This window comes from Periplaneta americana, chromosome 8 (assembly GCF_040183065.1).
Source record: "Periplaneta americana isolate PAMFEO1 chromosome 8, P.americana_PAMFEO1_priV1, whole genome shotgun sequence".
NCBI classification, from domain to species: Eukaryota; Metazoa; Arthropoda; class Insecta; order Blattodea; family Blattidae; genus Periplaneta; species Periplaneta americana.
In genome coordinates this window covers 24,264,544-24,281,571 of record NC_091124.1, presented here as the reverse complement: position 1 = coordinate 24,281,571, position 17,028 = coordinate 24,264,544, and the positions used below count along the sequence as shown (strand labels likewise).

The following is a 17,028-nucleotide window of genomic DNA, read 5'->3' as shown; positions in this document are numbered from 1 at the left end:
TTGTTCTCATTATATAAATTTATGTAAAAGAAACTGACAACAGTGTACATTTACATTGAATACTATATTAATTAAAATGTAATTGTTTTCCGCCTTAATTATTGTGACTGGACATTAGTGCACGAACACTGAAGTAAGGTAAGAAACGTACTTCTCGATAATAAAGTTATACACTTCCCAAGTACATCTTGAATTCTGTTATCTGCAAGGACTACTTTGTCTTCCCCTTATTGAGAGATAAATCACATGTTAAGCAAGATAGAATTCCTTGGTCGATATTGTTTGTTGATTTAGGTGGTTCTCGTTGTTATCTTAAAATTTAAAATTAACAAAACATATTTCGTCACTTACAATAATTATAGATTAAGCATTATCTGAGAAAGTGACACAATATCATGATATTAGTACAGTGATTTTCAGATTGTATTCCATCAGTATGATTTAGTAAAAGTAGCTGAAGTGCCCTGATAAGCTGTAATTTTAGTGTTATTTCGTACAAGCTATATAAATTGAGAAGATTAAATTTTTTAAGACACTGTCGTCTATCAGCAGCATGAAGACATTTGTGGCTTTGGCACTTCTGGTAACCTTCGGCCTTATGGTAAGGAATAGCCTACTAAGTCATTCTGATTTCTTAAAAAAAAATAATAATTAGTGAACTGTATTTTGCATTTTAAATTGTAGCAATTAGATTTATTTAATTTATGAATTAAATAAGTATCGCACCTTCAAATTCTGTGTCCCGTCCGTAGAGCAATAAAAAAAGACTGTAACTCAATACATTTATTTCCTTATGAAACATTGTGTAAATATCGCCTACTTGGTAAATTTGCTCCAAGATAAAATCCATAAAATCGTTATTTTTAAGATTTCATACACCGATAATATGAATCTGATGTGATGTTTCAACAGGCCGAAGCTCGACTCTATCCAGGATTACTGAAGGGAATTAAACCAGGTAAGTTGATATCATGGCTTCAGTTTTCAGAATCATTAACTTAATTGTAAGAATATTCTGAAGATTATTAAGTATAGCATTCCAGTCATTAATTTTTACTTCTCCTCCTCGTTTCAAATTCAGTTGGCAAAGTGCACGTACGCGACGCAAGTTCTAGAATCACTCATGGTCAGACAGCAAGCCGTGGACAGTTCCCCTATCAGGCAGGTCTCATTGTTGACAACTCCTGGTTCTGCGGAGGATCTCTCATCTCAAACAACTGGATACTTACTGCAGCCCATTGCATGTGAGCACAGACAGCCATCAAATTTTGAAATCATTGTTTTGATTATTCATCTTGTATAGTAGCGTGCAAATTAATGCGAACAACGTAATTACTTATGCAAAACCACTCAAACGGGATAAAAAAAGGATCTAAGACATACCTCAGTAATCTATGTGGCCTCCCTTGTTCCTAATAACAGCTCTGAGACGATTTGGCATGGATTCCACTAATTTCCCACAAATATTCTTCATTTCTTCATCGCGAAACCATACACCAACGAGGGAAGAAATCATCTTCTCCTTTGTAGAACAATCCATTTTTTGCATTCTTCTTTTGCAAATTGACCACAAGTTCTCAATGGGGTTGATGTCGGGTGAGTTGGCTGCACAGGGGAGTACCTGAATATTCTTCTTGTTGAAGAATTCTGTAGTTTTTCGAGACGTATGACATGGTGCCAGGTCTTGTTGGAACACACCTCTGCCATCCGGAAATGATTTTTGCAGCTGGGGTACGATTGTGGTTTCCAATAAGTGAATATATTTGTCAGAATTCATCATTCCCTTGATAGGTATTAATGCTCCAGGCCCTTCATGTGTAAAACAACCCCAAAACATTACTTTAGGGGGGTATTTGGGTGCTTGTTGGAGATGAGCTGCTGTTACTTTTTCGGATCCTTTCCGCACCTAAGAAACACGGTGGCCGTGGACCTCAAAATGAGACTCATCGGAAAAAAGTACATACTTCCAGTCATTCACTGTCCAGTGTTGATGTAATTTTGCCCACATTAAGCGTTTTTTGCACATAACAGGGGTTAGCAGTTGCTTCTTAATAGGCTTACGAGCCCTTCGTCCAGCTTCCAAAAGCCTACGCCGCACTGTTGTGACGTGAATATTCGCCCCAGTGGTAGCCATTAACTCGCGGGTTAAGTCGACAGCAGTTAGTCTAGGATTTAATTTACTTTTCCTGACAATTAAACGATCATCTGCAGGTGAAGTCTTCCTTTTCCGGCCACAGTTTCCTTTTTTCTGGGGTGTGATGGATCCAGTCTCCATGTATCGTTTTATGATCGAATTAACAGTAGCCAAACCGATGTGACATTCTGCAGCAATTTGCCTATGTCATAGAAGAATGCTCTGCTAATATTATAATTTTAGACCGTTTTCGTGGAGTTGTATCCATTTGTGAAGACGACAGAATGTACACAGGATTGCAGTATCAAGTCTTCAACACAACTGAAATTGTTATAAGTACAAAACGACAGGCAAAATGTCACATATTATAAACAAATAATGACAGACCTTCAACAATGGAATTACACGTACTACAGATGTCAATTAAAGCGGTATGAGCAGCTGTGAGGCCAACAATAACAGAAAATGTAAAAATATATCGTGTTCGGATTAATTTGCATGCTACTGTAATTGCATATTCAAACATGGAATAGTCACTTATCACATAAAGAAAGCTTTACATATTATTCAATTTCATATCCTAAATAATATTTATATCTATTTCTGAAATAAAATATAGCAGTTCTCAGGTAAAGTAAGGGGGAAAGAAAGGTTGGGAATATTTACGCATATAAGGTTATCCGTTATCTCGTGAAACCAAATGTATGCGTGCGCTAATGTACATAGCAAGAATCTTACAGTGGAGTAATTGTGGGTCTTTTTTGAAAATATAATTTCCCGAAATTCATAATTTCCTATTTCTATTTTGCCGTATACGAAGGAAGTTTTTCCGAAGTGCAATAAATCCGAATTTATTTTAACTGGATTTTATTCACTGATATATTTTGTAGAGCAAAAGCTGAATTACATGTCAATAGTCAGTGATAAAAAGCATTACAGCGGCGTTGCTTCGATTCTTCGTACCAATCGGAATTTATATATCATGACTGCCGAATCACACTGCTCTTCCTGTAATTCTGGCAGCGGAATAAATGTCCGTATGACGTCTTTTCAATATTAATTGAAATCTATTATGGAACCATTCTCTTATGTTCTTAGTTCTTATTGCGTAAGGTTCCCTAATACTGCTTCCATAACGATGGGGGAACTGCACGTCTTCTAATCCCAGCTGCTTTGAATGTAATATAATTTCTGTTAAAATAGTCCATAACGGTTAACATCTATGAAATCAGCATCGGCATGGGGAACTATTAATAATGGAATTCCTCAAGGATCAATATTAGGTCCCCTACTTTTTCTAGTGTTTATAAATGATCTTTCCCCCCTAATAAAAGATGTAGATCATCCCATATTATTTGCAGATGACACAAGTATAGTAATTACAGCCAATATCTCCAGCACATTCCAATCTTCAACTGAGGAAATTCTCTTCAAAATGTGTGACTGTTTCTCAGTCAATAAATTGGTATTAAATTGTAACAAAACTAACATAATTCAATTTAAATCCTGTGCAAATTCAACGTCGCAAATTTCTAGCGCAATAATTAACAATAGATCCCTATTAGAAACAAAACGACAACCAAATTTCTTGGCTTAAAAATCGATAATGTGTTAAATTGGAAAAATCATATTAAAGAAATTACCCCCAAACTAAATTCAGCTTGTTTTGCTATTAGATTTATGCAAAAGATAGTAAATATAAATACCTTAAAAACAATATACTTTGCATACTTCCACTCGATAATGAGATTTGGAATAATATTCTGGGGGAATTCCACTGATAGTAGCAGTATATTTCTATTACAAAAAAGAGTAATTAGAATAATGGTAGGTGCCAAATCTAGGGAATAGTGTAGGACTATTTTCAAAAAACTACAAATAATGCCCATGGCTTGTCAGTATATCTTTTCATTAATAATCTTCCTCGTATGTAATTGTGAAAACTTTGTAACTAATTCAACAATTCATAGCATAAATACACGCCAAAAATGACTTTCATACTCCATCTGTAAGTCTATCATGCTATAAAAATGGAGTGCGTTATATGGCAGTAAAAATGTTTAATAGCCTCCCTATCGATATAAAAAATGAAACTCAAAACATAAGATTATTTAGGGCCAAATTAAAGAAGTACCTAATTTCTCACGCCTTCTATTCTGTAGGTGAATTCATGACATTCAATAACACTTCATGAATTGATACTAAAACTTTGTGTTGCACTAGTAGACTATATTGTAAATCTCATCTGTATATATTTCATCTAGACTGTGACTATAAATTAAGACTTTATAATAGTATTAAGTTTTTTGACTTGTTCCATATTCTAGCTGTAAAGCAATGTATGAATACCATGGAATGTTAATAAATACAAAACAATACAATACAATCTCATTGGAAGCCAGTTCAAATAGCTCTTCAAATGCGTCTGACACATCTTCATATGGGACAAAGGCAAGTGGAATGTGTCTGTATCTTAAGATCTCAGATCTCATAATTGCTATATTGTTCCTGAAAACACTCTGTCTGGAATCTTCTATACACTGATTGCCCAAGGTGGAGAAAACAGAAGATTCTGTAAAAGAATACACTCAGAATAACTACTTCGGAAAAGTGGATTCGGTAGAATGGGCTTCGGAATAAGGGTACATTAGGAAAAATAGATTCAAAAAATTTGATTGGAAAAAAATCCGCAATGGGTGGGCTACAAGTGGATGCGCAAGTAGGTTTCACGAGATAACGAATGCCTATATACGACTATTGAGTGAAGTAGGCTATTACCTTGCCGTATCTTAACACAAGATACTAAGATTACTTTAAATGCTGCATGTTGACTAAATATTTCGGTTGTGCAATTTGGAGATCTGAATTGACAAACGTCCCAAGTCCAATATTTACAGAATTTGATATTTTACCTGAAATATGCTGTGTTTTGCATAGGCTAGCATCTTGTGAATAGGTATGTCCCAAGCTCAACTCTAAGCCTGTGTTTTTTAATCATACAAATATTTATTTCATTACTCTCATGCGACAACCCTATTCAATTTTTATGCTCTCCTGAAAATTTACTTCAATTGACTTTGGATGTTTGTCAATTCAGGTCTTCGATTTTATTATGCATATTTTCAGATAACTGACACAAATTTCTCTCCCCCAAATAAGAAAGACCTTTCTCAGGAACAAATTTTAGATTTTCGGTACATCTAGCTTTATTAAGATGGTATTTATGAAAAAGTAAAATAACTTAGTTATAAGAGATGTACGCCTGGGAACAGGTTTTGCTTAGCATGGCGCTGTGACATGGCAAATAACAGCCCGCTTAGCTGTGACTCAGAGTCGCACCTTCCGCAAATAAAATTTGGTTCCTTATATAGCCTATTACATTACAGACATAATTTATCATCTTACCTTATAAATGCTTGAACAGTCAAATCTCCCGAATGCACATTTTTGATATTTTATAAATATTTCTGAGACACGCTGGATTACACCTCTGTTGATATAACACAATCTTAGACACATTGTCCGTTTCATTCAATTTATGAACGATCGTTGCCGTGGTAAGGTTTTATATTTAATGATTTTGTTGTTTTGCAAGCTTGTTGAAATAAAATCCATAACGATTTCGTGGGAGACTGTTTTAATACGTAACCTATGTTATCGAGATTTTCTTAATTTAGAACACGATTTATGTGCCATCATCATTATTATTGAAAATTACACAGTTTCTGTCACTTTTTTCATTACATTCTTGATTACTGAATCACATGGTTGTTGAACGTCAGGATATTTCCATAGAAATACAGTATAATATACTGTATTTATTATACTGCATTTGTACGGAAATCATGATATTATCATGGTCCTTTTTATAAGATTTTTTCGTAATGTATGTAAACCATCATAAATAAAAACTCGTTGTTCTAATATATACTGCATTGTCACAAACTAAACTGAACTGCAATTGATGGAAGTCATCTGTATGCTAATTATCTAACGTTGCGTCTTTTGAGGCTGTAGTATCTGTCCTTACTACGCAAGATATAAGTTAACCTTCCTACATCCGATCCAGGGGAAATGTACACACTAATTGCAGTCGCGTTCGATCTGTAACAGTAGTAGGACATTGGCGTTTATGTATCCAAAACCTGTTTCCTAGCAAATGCTCTGTGTACGTCACAATTTTTTTTCCCTTACGTGACGTATACATATATTACAAGCAATTTCAATCACAATCTATGTTCTTTCAGGATGAAACTCAAAGCAGTTGAAATTTCACTACTTGAAATGTGCTTTTGGAAGTGACTTTAGCAATTAGGGTATGTCACACTAAGTACGGTATTTCATGTTACGATATTTAGACACACATTTTTATTTTGGATATATTATCAATATGTGGAAATTCAATATTTCAAATAGGCTACAGCACTAACAAAACAATCTAACGAAATTTTATTACAGTGGCCCAACATAGAAGGAAATAACCCATAAATAGTAACTTTCTTCATAAAACTTGTTGAATCCGTAATTACTTTTTCAATGCGTTATTTAGCATAACTTTTCATACACGTAAAAATAGTCTTGTGAATAGTTTGTGTCTTCTTCTGAATAATAAAATAATCTAAAAATTGGCCTAGCCCCCTCCCACTCGATTGGCGTTCGTCCCCTCCCCCATGGGAGAAATTTGTGTGGAGATACACAGTATAATATTATGTAAGGTTCTTTACTCTAAATAAAATCGTAATGAGAAGAATAAAAAGTGTAATCTCCGAATCATGTTTAACACTGTACTGTCTATTGTAATTGGGGCGCTCCCCTGTTATAGACATAAATAAAAAAAATAAATAAATAAATAAAAATAAATAAGTAAAATAAATAAATAAATAATAAAAAATAAATAAATAAAATAAAATAAATGATAAATAAAAAATAAAATAAAAGTAAATAAATAAAATAAAATAAATAAAATAAATTTAAATAAAATAAATAGATAAATAAAATAAATAAAATGAATAAAATAAATTTAAGTAAATAAAATAAATATAAGTAAATAAAATAAATTTAAATAAATAAAATAAATTTAAATAAATTAAATAAAATTAAATAAATACAATTAAATGAAATAAACTTAAATGGAATAAAATTAAATGAACTAAATTAAAATGAAATAAATTGAAATAAAAAAATTAATAAAAAAATAAAAATAAATAAACAAATAAAATAGATAAAAATAAAATAAATAAATTAAGTAAATTAATTAAATAAATAAAGTAAATGAATTCAATAAAATGAATTAAATAAAATGAATAAAATACAATAAATTAAATAAATTAAATTAAAAAAGTAAAATATAATAAATTAAATGAAATAAATTAAATTAAATTACAATAAAATAAAATAAATAAATAAATAATAAATTCAGACATAAATAAATAAAGACACAAACAATCAAAGAAAGCGAATAAACAAATAAACGTATAAACAATTAAATAATTAAATAATTAAATACGTAAATAAATAAATACGTAAATATATAAATAAATAAATAAATAAATAAATAAATAAATAAATAAATAAATAAATAAATAAATAAATAAATAAATAAATAAACACCTTTGCAGTATAATCTCGCTTGTTTTTAATATGGCTACAATCGAAATTAACAATACATATTTCTTCCTGTGAAATATAATATTCTTCAAGAAATTCGGCCATGAAACTAAACTACCACGATTTTCCTGCTTAAAAGTATTCGGAACACAAACATCGTTATCTTCTCTAATAAATTTATTGTAATAAAGAAATTAAACACCATTGCTGCTATTGTTTCAGTGGTTCTACATATCAAGTGATTCTGGGAGCTAATAATGTCAATAACCCTGAATCTGGTACAGTAGTAATCAGTTCATCAAGCAGCATCATACATTCGGGTTACAACAGTAACACTCTTGCTAATGACATCGGTCTGGTGAGAATTCCTTCTGTGAGCTACAGCAGTAAGTATTTTAATTCTTACCCTGTAACACACGCAGAACGCAAATAAATTTAAATAAATAAGTTCTGAAATGAAGATCATGGTTTAAAAATCAACGAGAATAAAACTGGTAATGGATATAGCAGAAGAAATACATTTCAGGGATGAAGTAGTTTAATTGGGCAGTCTAAAAGCATAAATATATTTGGAAATACTAACATTACATTTAATTAAAACAAACATAAAATTAATACACGAATTAAAACTAGTATCAACTTTGTTCAAATAACGAAGGTTGTATTATTGATTAGAATCCCAGATTGATTTCTTACTATGATTATCGAATTTGTTTATTACGGTCGATAAAAATCACATTATCGATATTCTTGAACTATACCAGGACTGGGCATCGGGAGCGGAACCAGTCTCTGAATGGGGATGCTTAATATTCATCCGTCACTAAATCAACGCTGCGCGGTGTCCGGCGGGGAAGAAAGGGGATGAAGAGAAATCATAAGGCTCCCCGTGAGAGAGTAGTATCCGCTCTTGCTGCCCAGCCCTGAACTATACAGTGTACCTTCGGGTGAAATAGAGTTCTCCATGCTGGATATACAATAAATAATAATGAACAGAAAGGAGAAGTGGAATTAATCATTTTGTTGATCATGATGTCACTTTTCTTCTTTCCTGAAATGTAATTTAAAGTGTATATTATGTACAGAATGTCCTAAATAATATCTTTATAATCTTTCCAGCTTACATCAGCCCTATTAGTCTGCCCTCACGGTCCGATCAAGGCAACTCTTATGTTGGTGAAAGTGTTATAGTCACTGGATGGGGATTAAATTCTGGTAGTGAGTATAATATCTTATGGTGCTACAATTTTAATTTAAAATATTATATCACGCTGATATAGGGTGCGGCAATGGGATATGACGGTTTTCATATCCCTGTTGTGGGACACTGAAGACGAATTAAAATAAAACACATGTACTCGAAGTAATGTAGTACAATGCAATTTATTAATGTCTGATTATTTTCTACATTTCGTAAGTAGCCTCCAAAGCAACGATTATATTCCTGCAATTTGCTATGAAAGTTCTGTATAGCTTGTCCCAACAAAACAGGTTCGATGGCACTAGGTTCGTTCCAACAACAGTCAGGAACCGTCCGTAACCATCGTGAGCATGCGCAGTACAGAAAAAGCCTTACAACACAATCCGAACCAGTCCTGAACCGGAAACATGTTCCAACAAACTTTTGACACGAGTCCGGAACGGTCAGACATAGTCCGCGGATTGAGGCATGTACGGAAGAGTACGCAAGACACGCATGCGCATAAGCTCACAAAGACTCCTGGATACTGAAGAAAGACATGATCGACTGTTCACATCATTGAGGTTAAAGATGAAAAGTGACAGTGCAGACGAATAATAAAACTAGAGATTTAATTTAAATTTTCGCCAAAAAGAAAGGGAATGGAAATTATTTGGGTATTGGAATAGTTAATTACAATTTCAACATGCAGCTTTGATTAAAGTTATAATAAATAACGTACATACATTAATACTTAAAGAAAAAGAACTATTTTTAGATGAGAGTCCCCCAGTACACGACATTGAATTAGCGGAATTCTTGCCTTCCATATTTTTTGTCATCTTTTTATAGAAAATGATCGAAATTCTATTTTCTGCAATTAGAATTAGCTTCGAAACGATAATAATTCAGCATCCCGTTCTTAGCAAAGATGATGACAGTTATAGCATCTCTGGATTTAGTACAAAACGATCCGCGAAAGCGTTCCAACAGCGTCCAGTCCAGTTTCAATCCCATAGCAGATGCTCAACTAGCGCATGCGCATAAGATGGTACAGGAACCGTACATGAACTGATCCATGAATCGCTTGTTGGAACGAACCTACTAATTTCGTTCCTTATGTTTTGTTTCAGCTGGATGATGGTACGGGGCTTGTTGCGATACATCCTACTTTTAAAATAACCCCATAGGAAGTAATCAGTGCACACTGCTCATGGTTCAATGAACTGTCTGCGAAACATGTTTCCAAGACGAAAAATTTCACGATTTGGAGATAGTGCCTGGCCACCAAGATCTCCTGACCTGAATGCAGCTGATTACTTCCTATAGGATTATCTCAAAAGTAGGGTGTATCGCAACAAGCCTCGCACCATCATCCAGCTGAAACAAAACATAAGGAACGAAATTAGTGCCATCGAACCTGTTTTGTTGGGGTGAGTTATTCAGAACTCTCATAGCAGATTGCAGGAATACAGCGTGAGTATAAATGACTTCCTTGATTACGAAATGTATTTGTGGACAAAGAATGAAACTTCAACGTGCTCATAATTTGTGTGTACGTTTTGTAAGCAATGTTCGTAAATATGATCATATTACCCCATCCCTGGAAGCAATAGGTTGGCTTAAAGTAGATAAGAAAAGAAACTTACATTCACTTCTCTTTCTCTTCGAAATCTTGAACTCTTCTATTTCTTCGTACCTGTCGTCTCGCTTCACTTACCTTTCTTCCCACCACAATCTAAACACACGCTCTCGCCATGAAACAATACTAACAATACAATCCCATCGCACCTCCTCATACACATCTTCTTTCACAATTGCCCTGCCAAGACTCTGGAATTCGCTACCTGCTAGCATTAGGGACTGTCGAAATAAAATGGAATTCAAACGCAAACTTACTAGGCACTTGGTCAGTAATTGATTTCTTGTAAATAATTTCCTTAATCTATCACAAAATATTTCAATATCCAGTAATTTAATCGCTATACAATTTTGTTATTTTAGATTTTATTTGTAATTCAGTAAATATAAAATATTCTTTGTTTCTCTATGATAAATTATCTTACTTACTTACAAATGGCTTTTAAGGAACACGAAGGTTCATTGCCGCCCTCACATAAGCCCGTCATCGGTCCCTATCCTGTGCAAGATTAATCCAGTCTCTATCATCATATCCCACCTCCCTCAAATCCATTTTAATATTATCCTCCCATCTACGTATGATAAATTATCTAGCTTTAATTAGTCAGGTAATCTTTTCGTACTTTGATTTCATTGTAATTGTAATTGTAAATTTAATACTAATTGTAATGTTATTTGTAATTGTAATTATAAATTTAATAGTAATTGTAATTTTATTGTTCATATTATAGTTGGAATCTCCTGGTAGAGGGGCAGAGAAGGCCTGACGGCCTTATATCTACCAGGTTAAATAAATAAATACTACTACTAATACTACTAATTGAACGCAGAAATTGTTTAAATATAGGCCTACGAGTGTATGGAGAAACTCTTAAAGTTTTTAACATATCTTATAGCAGCTCGATATGGGCTCCCCTTGTGACCCTGCAGACATCAAGCCAGTAGTCCAATTCGTCCCACACACGGCTAAGTGTATCCATATCGAATGCAACGATGGCGTTGATGATGCGGGCGCGTAGCTCAGGCAGATTTTCCGGTAATGGAGATACAAAAACAGAGTCTTTAACATACCCCCACAGGTAGAAGTCACACGTGTTAAGTCAGGGGAACGTGGAGGCCAGGACAAGAGCTGTATGTCGTCTCTCCCCGCGCTACTAATACATTTGTTTGGCAATCGGTCGTTTAGGAATGTCCGGACATCGTTGTGAAAGTGAGGTGGAGCGCGGCGAGTTTATTTCTGTGGACTACACTGGAAGCTTGTCCGTACTCGATCAACTGTTTCTTGTGGGACGCGTGGCCGACCTGGAGATTTTCCTTTACACAGGCATCCTGTGGTCACTAATTGATTGTACCATCGTCTGGTGGATCATTATTGAATCTCGCTCGAAAATTTCGCTGCACAGTTATGTCGGATTTTGTGGAATGAAATTTCTATGCTAGAAATGCACGCTCAGCACCAGTCGCCATTTCTGTAAACTCAAGTCCTCTACCGGTAGGAGGTGGAACTACGCAGTGCAGATAATTTAAAATAAAACTTTGAGAGATATTCTATTTGGTAACATCAGCACCATTGTTGTATTATTCACGGTTTGTCTACAAAAAAGTCGCCTAACTAGGGAAATCATTTACACTCGCGCTGTATATTCGTTGCCGTGGATTACAAAATGTAGTTTTTAGAAAGTAATCGGACATTAATAAATTGCATTGTACTAGATTACTTGCAGTATATGTGTTTTCTTTTAATTCGTCCTGAGTATCTCACAACAGGGCTATAAAAACCGTCATATTCCACTGCTGCACTCTATATATGAACCGTTCAGAGCAGAAGTGGTGTAAGTCGATTTTGACTTACACCACTTTTGCTCTGAACGGCTCAAATAAATAATATACAAAATACAATTCCTACTTTCTCTTTGTTTTTTTTTCTCTCTCTCAATCTCTCTGTTCTTCGTATATACATTTACAGGCAAAATATATATTCATGTCATTTAAATTTGTATAATAACGACCGAATCATTAGCCTAGTTTATATGAGCCGTTCAGAGCAAAAGTGGTGTAAGTCACTTTTGACTTACACCACTTCTGCTCAGAACGGCACATATATAGCCGAACAACTGAATATTGCACCAATAAAAATAACATTTACCCTTTCCAGTTAAACATTCATTTTATGTTCACAAAATTAAGCACAATCCCTTAAAAAAGGAGTACTAATACTGCACCTAGAACGATCTCTACAGCGCCTTCCAATAGGTTTCAACTATCTATATAGTAATCTAAGTATTATTTCCAACTACAATCCTAATGTTACATTTGGGATACCAAATCTTGATTTTATGCTCAGTATACCATATATTCTCTAGTGATTCCAACGAGAGCTGAGGTTTAACATAGTACTAGTATTCTGTTTCTATCATTCAACATTCATCTGCTATTTGACTATATCTGTTTCGAAATCCATTCCTCTTTAATACAGAACAACTTGTAACGTAAACGTACGGCAAATCTTTAATATCTAAAACTGTGCTTCACACTTTTTAATCTATTTTCTTTATTCCTAGATTACAATAGTTGTCAGATTCAAGATACAGCACGTTATTGTAGATTGCAGATATCAGCATTAAGAATAAGAGACAACGTCCAAAAAATTATAACGGTTGCAATAGCAACGTAATTAATTACTTTATAGCTCTTGTAGCTAAGTTAACGAAAGTATGATGAGTAACTTGCATTGATCTGTGAAATACTACATCATTAAGAAGCATCCGTAGACTATAGCAACCTGTATTTTGCAAACTTAAATAGAAATTCAACAACATATTATGTTCAATCGTGGCAATAGCCTACCTAAAAAAAGACTGTTCTTCGTTTACGAATAAAATATCATAACAGGATATATATTTTAAGCATTATCTAACATTTGAAATACGTACTTACAGGAATTCCAAATATTAGCTAACCTATTTACAATCTTATACAAGCTTAATCTCTAGTATTATAATCCATTTCTATGTATAAGTATAGAACTAAAGCTCGAGTCTTGTAATCAATATCAACACCCACGTTATTTGGGTCCATACTACATTTTCTCTAATATGAATTATGGAAAAAATCTATAATTGGATAATATTACAACAATTAAAATTTTATTAAATACAGTTGTTTTAGATATTAAAATGGTGATATAATTTGTTGCATATTTCAGGCGGAACAGGTATCACTGGTCAGCTTCAGTATTGGAATCTCACAGTCATTACAAACCAAGAATGCAATTTAGTTTATGGCATCATCCTTTCTAGCATAATCTGTGCTTTGACTCCTGATGGTGAGAGTACTTGCATTGTAAGTAAATATATTCAAGCTTTACTTCAGATTTACATTAGCAGCTAGCATTTAGTTAGATATATTATATAAGAAGCTATACATTAGCAGCTAGTATTTAGTTAGATATATTATATTAGAAGCTATACATTAACAGCTAGTATTTAGTTAGATATATTATATTAGAAGCTATACATTAACAGCTAGTATTTAGTTAGATATATTATATTAGAAGCTATACATTAGCAGCTAGCATTTAGTTAGATATATTATATTAGAAGCTATACATTAGGAGCTAGTATTTAGATATAAATATTACATGATCAGGTATCAGAAGCTATACTTTAGCAGCTAGCATTTAGTTAGATATATTATATTAGAAGCTATACATTAGCAGCTAGTATTTGGATATAAATATTACATGATCAGGTATCAGGAGCTATACATTAGCAGCTAGTATTTGGACAGAAATATTACACGATGTGGGTTTAGTGTGAAATATCAGTGCCTGAAAGTTCCACGACGGTCGACTATTGAAAGGTTTGTGAATAAAATTTAAGGAGCAGATTCCCGCCTTTGATAACAAAAACAGTTCAAAGTCCATTAGAACATCTGAAAAAGATAGCATTTGCAAAGTAAGCGCTTATTTGGAGCGTTGGGAAATCTGTTATATCTGTCGCAACAACTCGGTTTAGTGGGGTTTGAAAAGAGCGCGTCAGCTACTATGGCTATTTCCGCCTTTATCTAAAAATTGTTCAAAAATAAAGAAAAGGAAAAATGCAATAAGCGGATTGCTAAAAAGAACTAAGAAACGTTGTCACAGTGAAAACGAGATATACAAATGCAGTATCAACAAGATGATTCACAAAATTCAACTCGGTGTAAAACAATCATCTACTTTCAAAGATATTGGAGAATAAGTGCAAGTTTTTCCTACATTTCAATTGGGGCAAGCAATAACTAGAAATAACAAACAAATTCACCGTCTTTTGTGAACCGTATACTCAGTTTGTGTAGGAAAATCCTTCAGCAATCCATTAAACTTGGTTTTCTGATAAGGCTAATAAATTTTCATCTGAACAGTTACGTTAATGAATAGGATATGCTTCAATGTCTGGGGCTCTGAGAATCCATATTCATTCATTACATCCTCAAAAATGTGTAGAGTGTTGTGCTGCTAATTTATCAGCTGGGGTTGGTGAATAATTATTCTTAAACGACACAATTCCTGCACCGCGATATATTGATGAATTCATTCCAACACTTCGTCCTTGATTACCTGAATGAACATTTCCATGAGAGAGTACTCTTCAATAGTTACCCTTAACGATTTGATGGACGTGGCACAAACCTAGTCACCATACTGTCTGGATTTAAATAATTGCCTTTATTGCCTCTAAAGTTTCCCGAAGAAAACGCGTACAGAAATAAGTCACATCCGATTGAAGACCTAAAACAATTTTTTATTTTATTTTATGGAGGATATCTCTGAACAAACACTAGCTCCAGTAATAAACATATTTGGCAAACGTTTGTAAAGGCTGTTGGATTCTGAAGTATCACATATTGAAAATACTGTGATTTAATCTCCCCTCAAATCTATATTAACGTTGCATATTATCAGAATTATTTGTATATGTGCATTGGATAGAAAGATATCTACATTTGAAATATCGCGGATTTTTGTAATGAACCTCTATTTATCTTAACTAGAAGTTTTCATCTGCACACAAGTGTAGATACAGATAAATATTAATGCTTATTTTGAAATCATTCACAGTAAATATCTTCTATGTTACAGGGTGACAGCGGCGGCCCTCTTATCCATTCCGAAAATGGTGGTTACGTTCAAATTGGTATTATGTCATTTATTTCTCCTTCCGCTTGTGAATCGGGCTTGCCTGTTGGTTTTACCAGAGTGACCAGCTATTTGGAATGGATGCAATCCAACACTGGCATTGTCATTAACTAAATGACAGTACACTGTCAACTACGATGCAAATACAGGATGTAACTACATTCAATACCCAAACTTCTGGTGATGATGGATGAGACCAAAACAAACTTTTTTTGTTAAATGACCATGGTTCTGAAACTAATTATTGAATGAAAGAACCAGAAAGTCTACTATACTGTAAGGAATAAGGACTACAGTTTTAACGTTACTCATGACACCATGCTTCAAAATCATCAATATTTACATTAATCAGTAAACACGCCATGACGTCAGAGTTCAATGTTTTGCTGTGACCACGCAGTACGTTATTGTTCATTGAGAGTAGAGAAATGGAACAGTTCACTTGGGCCGAGTTTATTGTGCATTTGAACCGCAGATACGGTGAACAGTGGATTGGTCGCGGTGGGCCCATTGGATGGCCTGCTCGTTCTCCTGACGTCACCGCACTTGACCAAATTTATGTCGGTATATTCAATGTTAAAAATTAAACATAAGGTAATACAAAAAATTCGGTGAAATTTATATCAGCATAAAACGCAAGGCGTAAAATATTTTTTTTTTACAAAATAACATTGTTTTAACCTAAGTACATCATAATTTTTAATCTCTTTTATATGTATTTCAATTCATGTAATTTTAACAGTAACTTTTGTAACTATGTACACTAATATGTATATTCACTTATGTAACCTTTTGTACACACTATGTAAATATCACTTAGTATATTTATGCAATTTGTTCATATGATATTTGTATTATTTTCATTTCTCTCAAATCGGCATCTTGGCTATATGTAGTATGTGAATCTGCATGTTAGGCTATATCTAATGTTGGTTCTAGCGTGTTCAAATCGGAATCCTTCCTATATCTAGTATTGGATCTAGCGTGTTCAAGTCGGAATCTTTCTTATATCTAGTGTTGGATCTAACGTGTTGAAATCGGAATCCTTACTATATCTGATGTTGGATCTAGCGTGTTCAAATCGGAATCCTTGCTATATCTAGTGTTGGATCTAGCGTGTTCAAATCGGAATCCTTGCTATATCTGATGTTGGATCTAGCGTGTTCAAATCGAAATCCTTGCTATATCTAGTGTTGGATCTAGCTTATTAAAATCAGTATACTCCTATTCATACGACTAAGTTTATGATAGTCGCGGCTTTTAGCCTCCCAGAAAAGGAACCATCCA

General features: G+C 33.7%; 1 protein-coding gene across 1 annotated transcript; it reads left to right on the top strand.

The window, feature by feature from the left end:
* Positions 1-436: 436 nt before the first annotated feature.
* On the top strand, positions 437-16,584 carry LOC138704588 (brachyurin-like). Its single transcript, XM_069832641.1, has 7 exons — positions 437-601; positions 913-958; positions 1,082-1,244; positions 7,964-8,127; positions 8,861-8,959; positions 13,768-13,904; positions 15,685-16,584. Exons 1-7 carry the CDS (start codon positions 554-556, stop codon positions 15,853-15,855), a joined length of 828 nt encoding a protein of 275 aa, XP_069688742.1. The 5' UTR covers positions 437-553; the 3' UTR covers positions 15,856-16,584.
* The last annotated feature ends 444 nt before the right edge of the window (positions 16,585-17,028 follow it).

What these genes read in the sequence shown, in the direction of transcription:
- LOC138704588 (XM_069832641.1), top strand. Translation starts at nt 554, where the DNA reads ATGAAGACATTTGTGGCTTTGGCACTTCTGGTAACCTTCGGCCTTATG. An exon ending in TGGTAACCTTCGGCCTTATG is followed by an intron (nt 602 to 912) that starts GTAAGGAATAGC and finishes ATGTTTCAACAG; the next exon opens with GCCGAAGCTCGACTCTATCC. An exon ending in ATGGTGAGAGTACTTGCATT is followed by an intron (nt 13,905 to 15,684) that starts GTAAGTAAATAT and finishes TCTATGTTACAG; the next exon opens with GGTGACAGCGGCGGCCCTCT.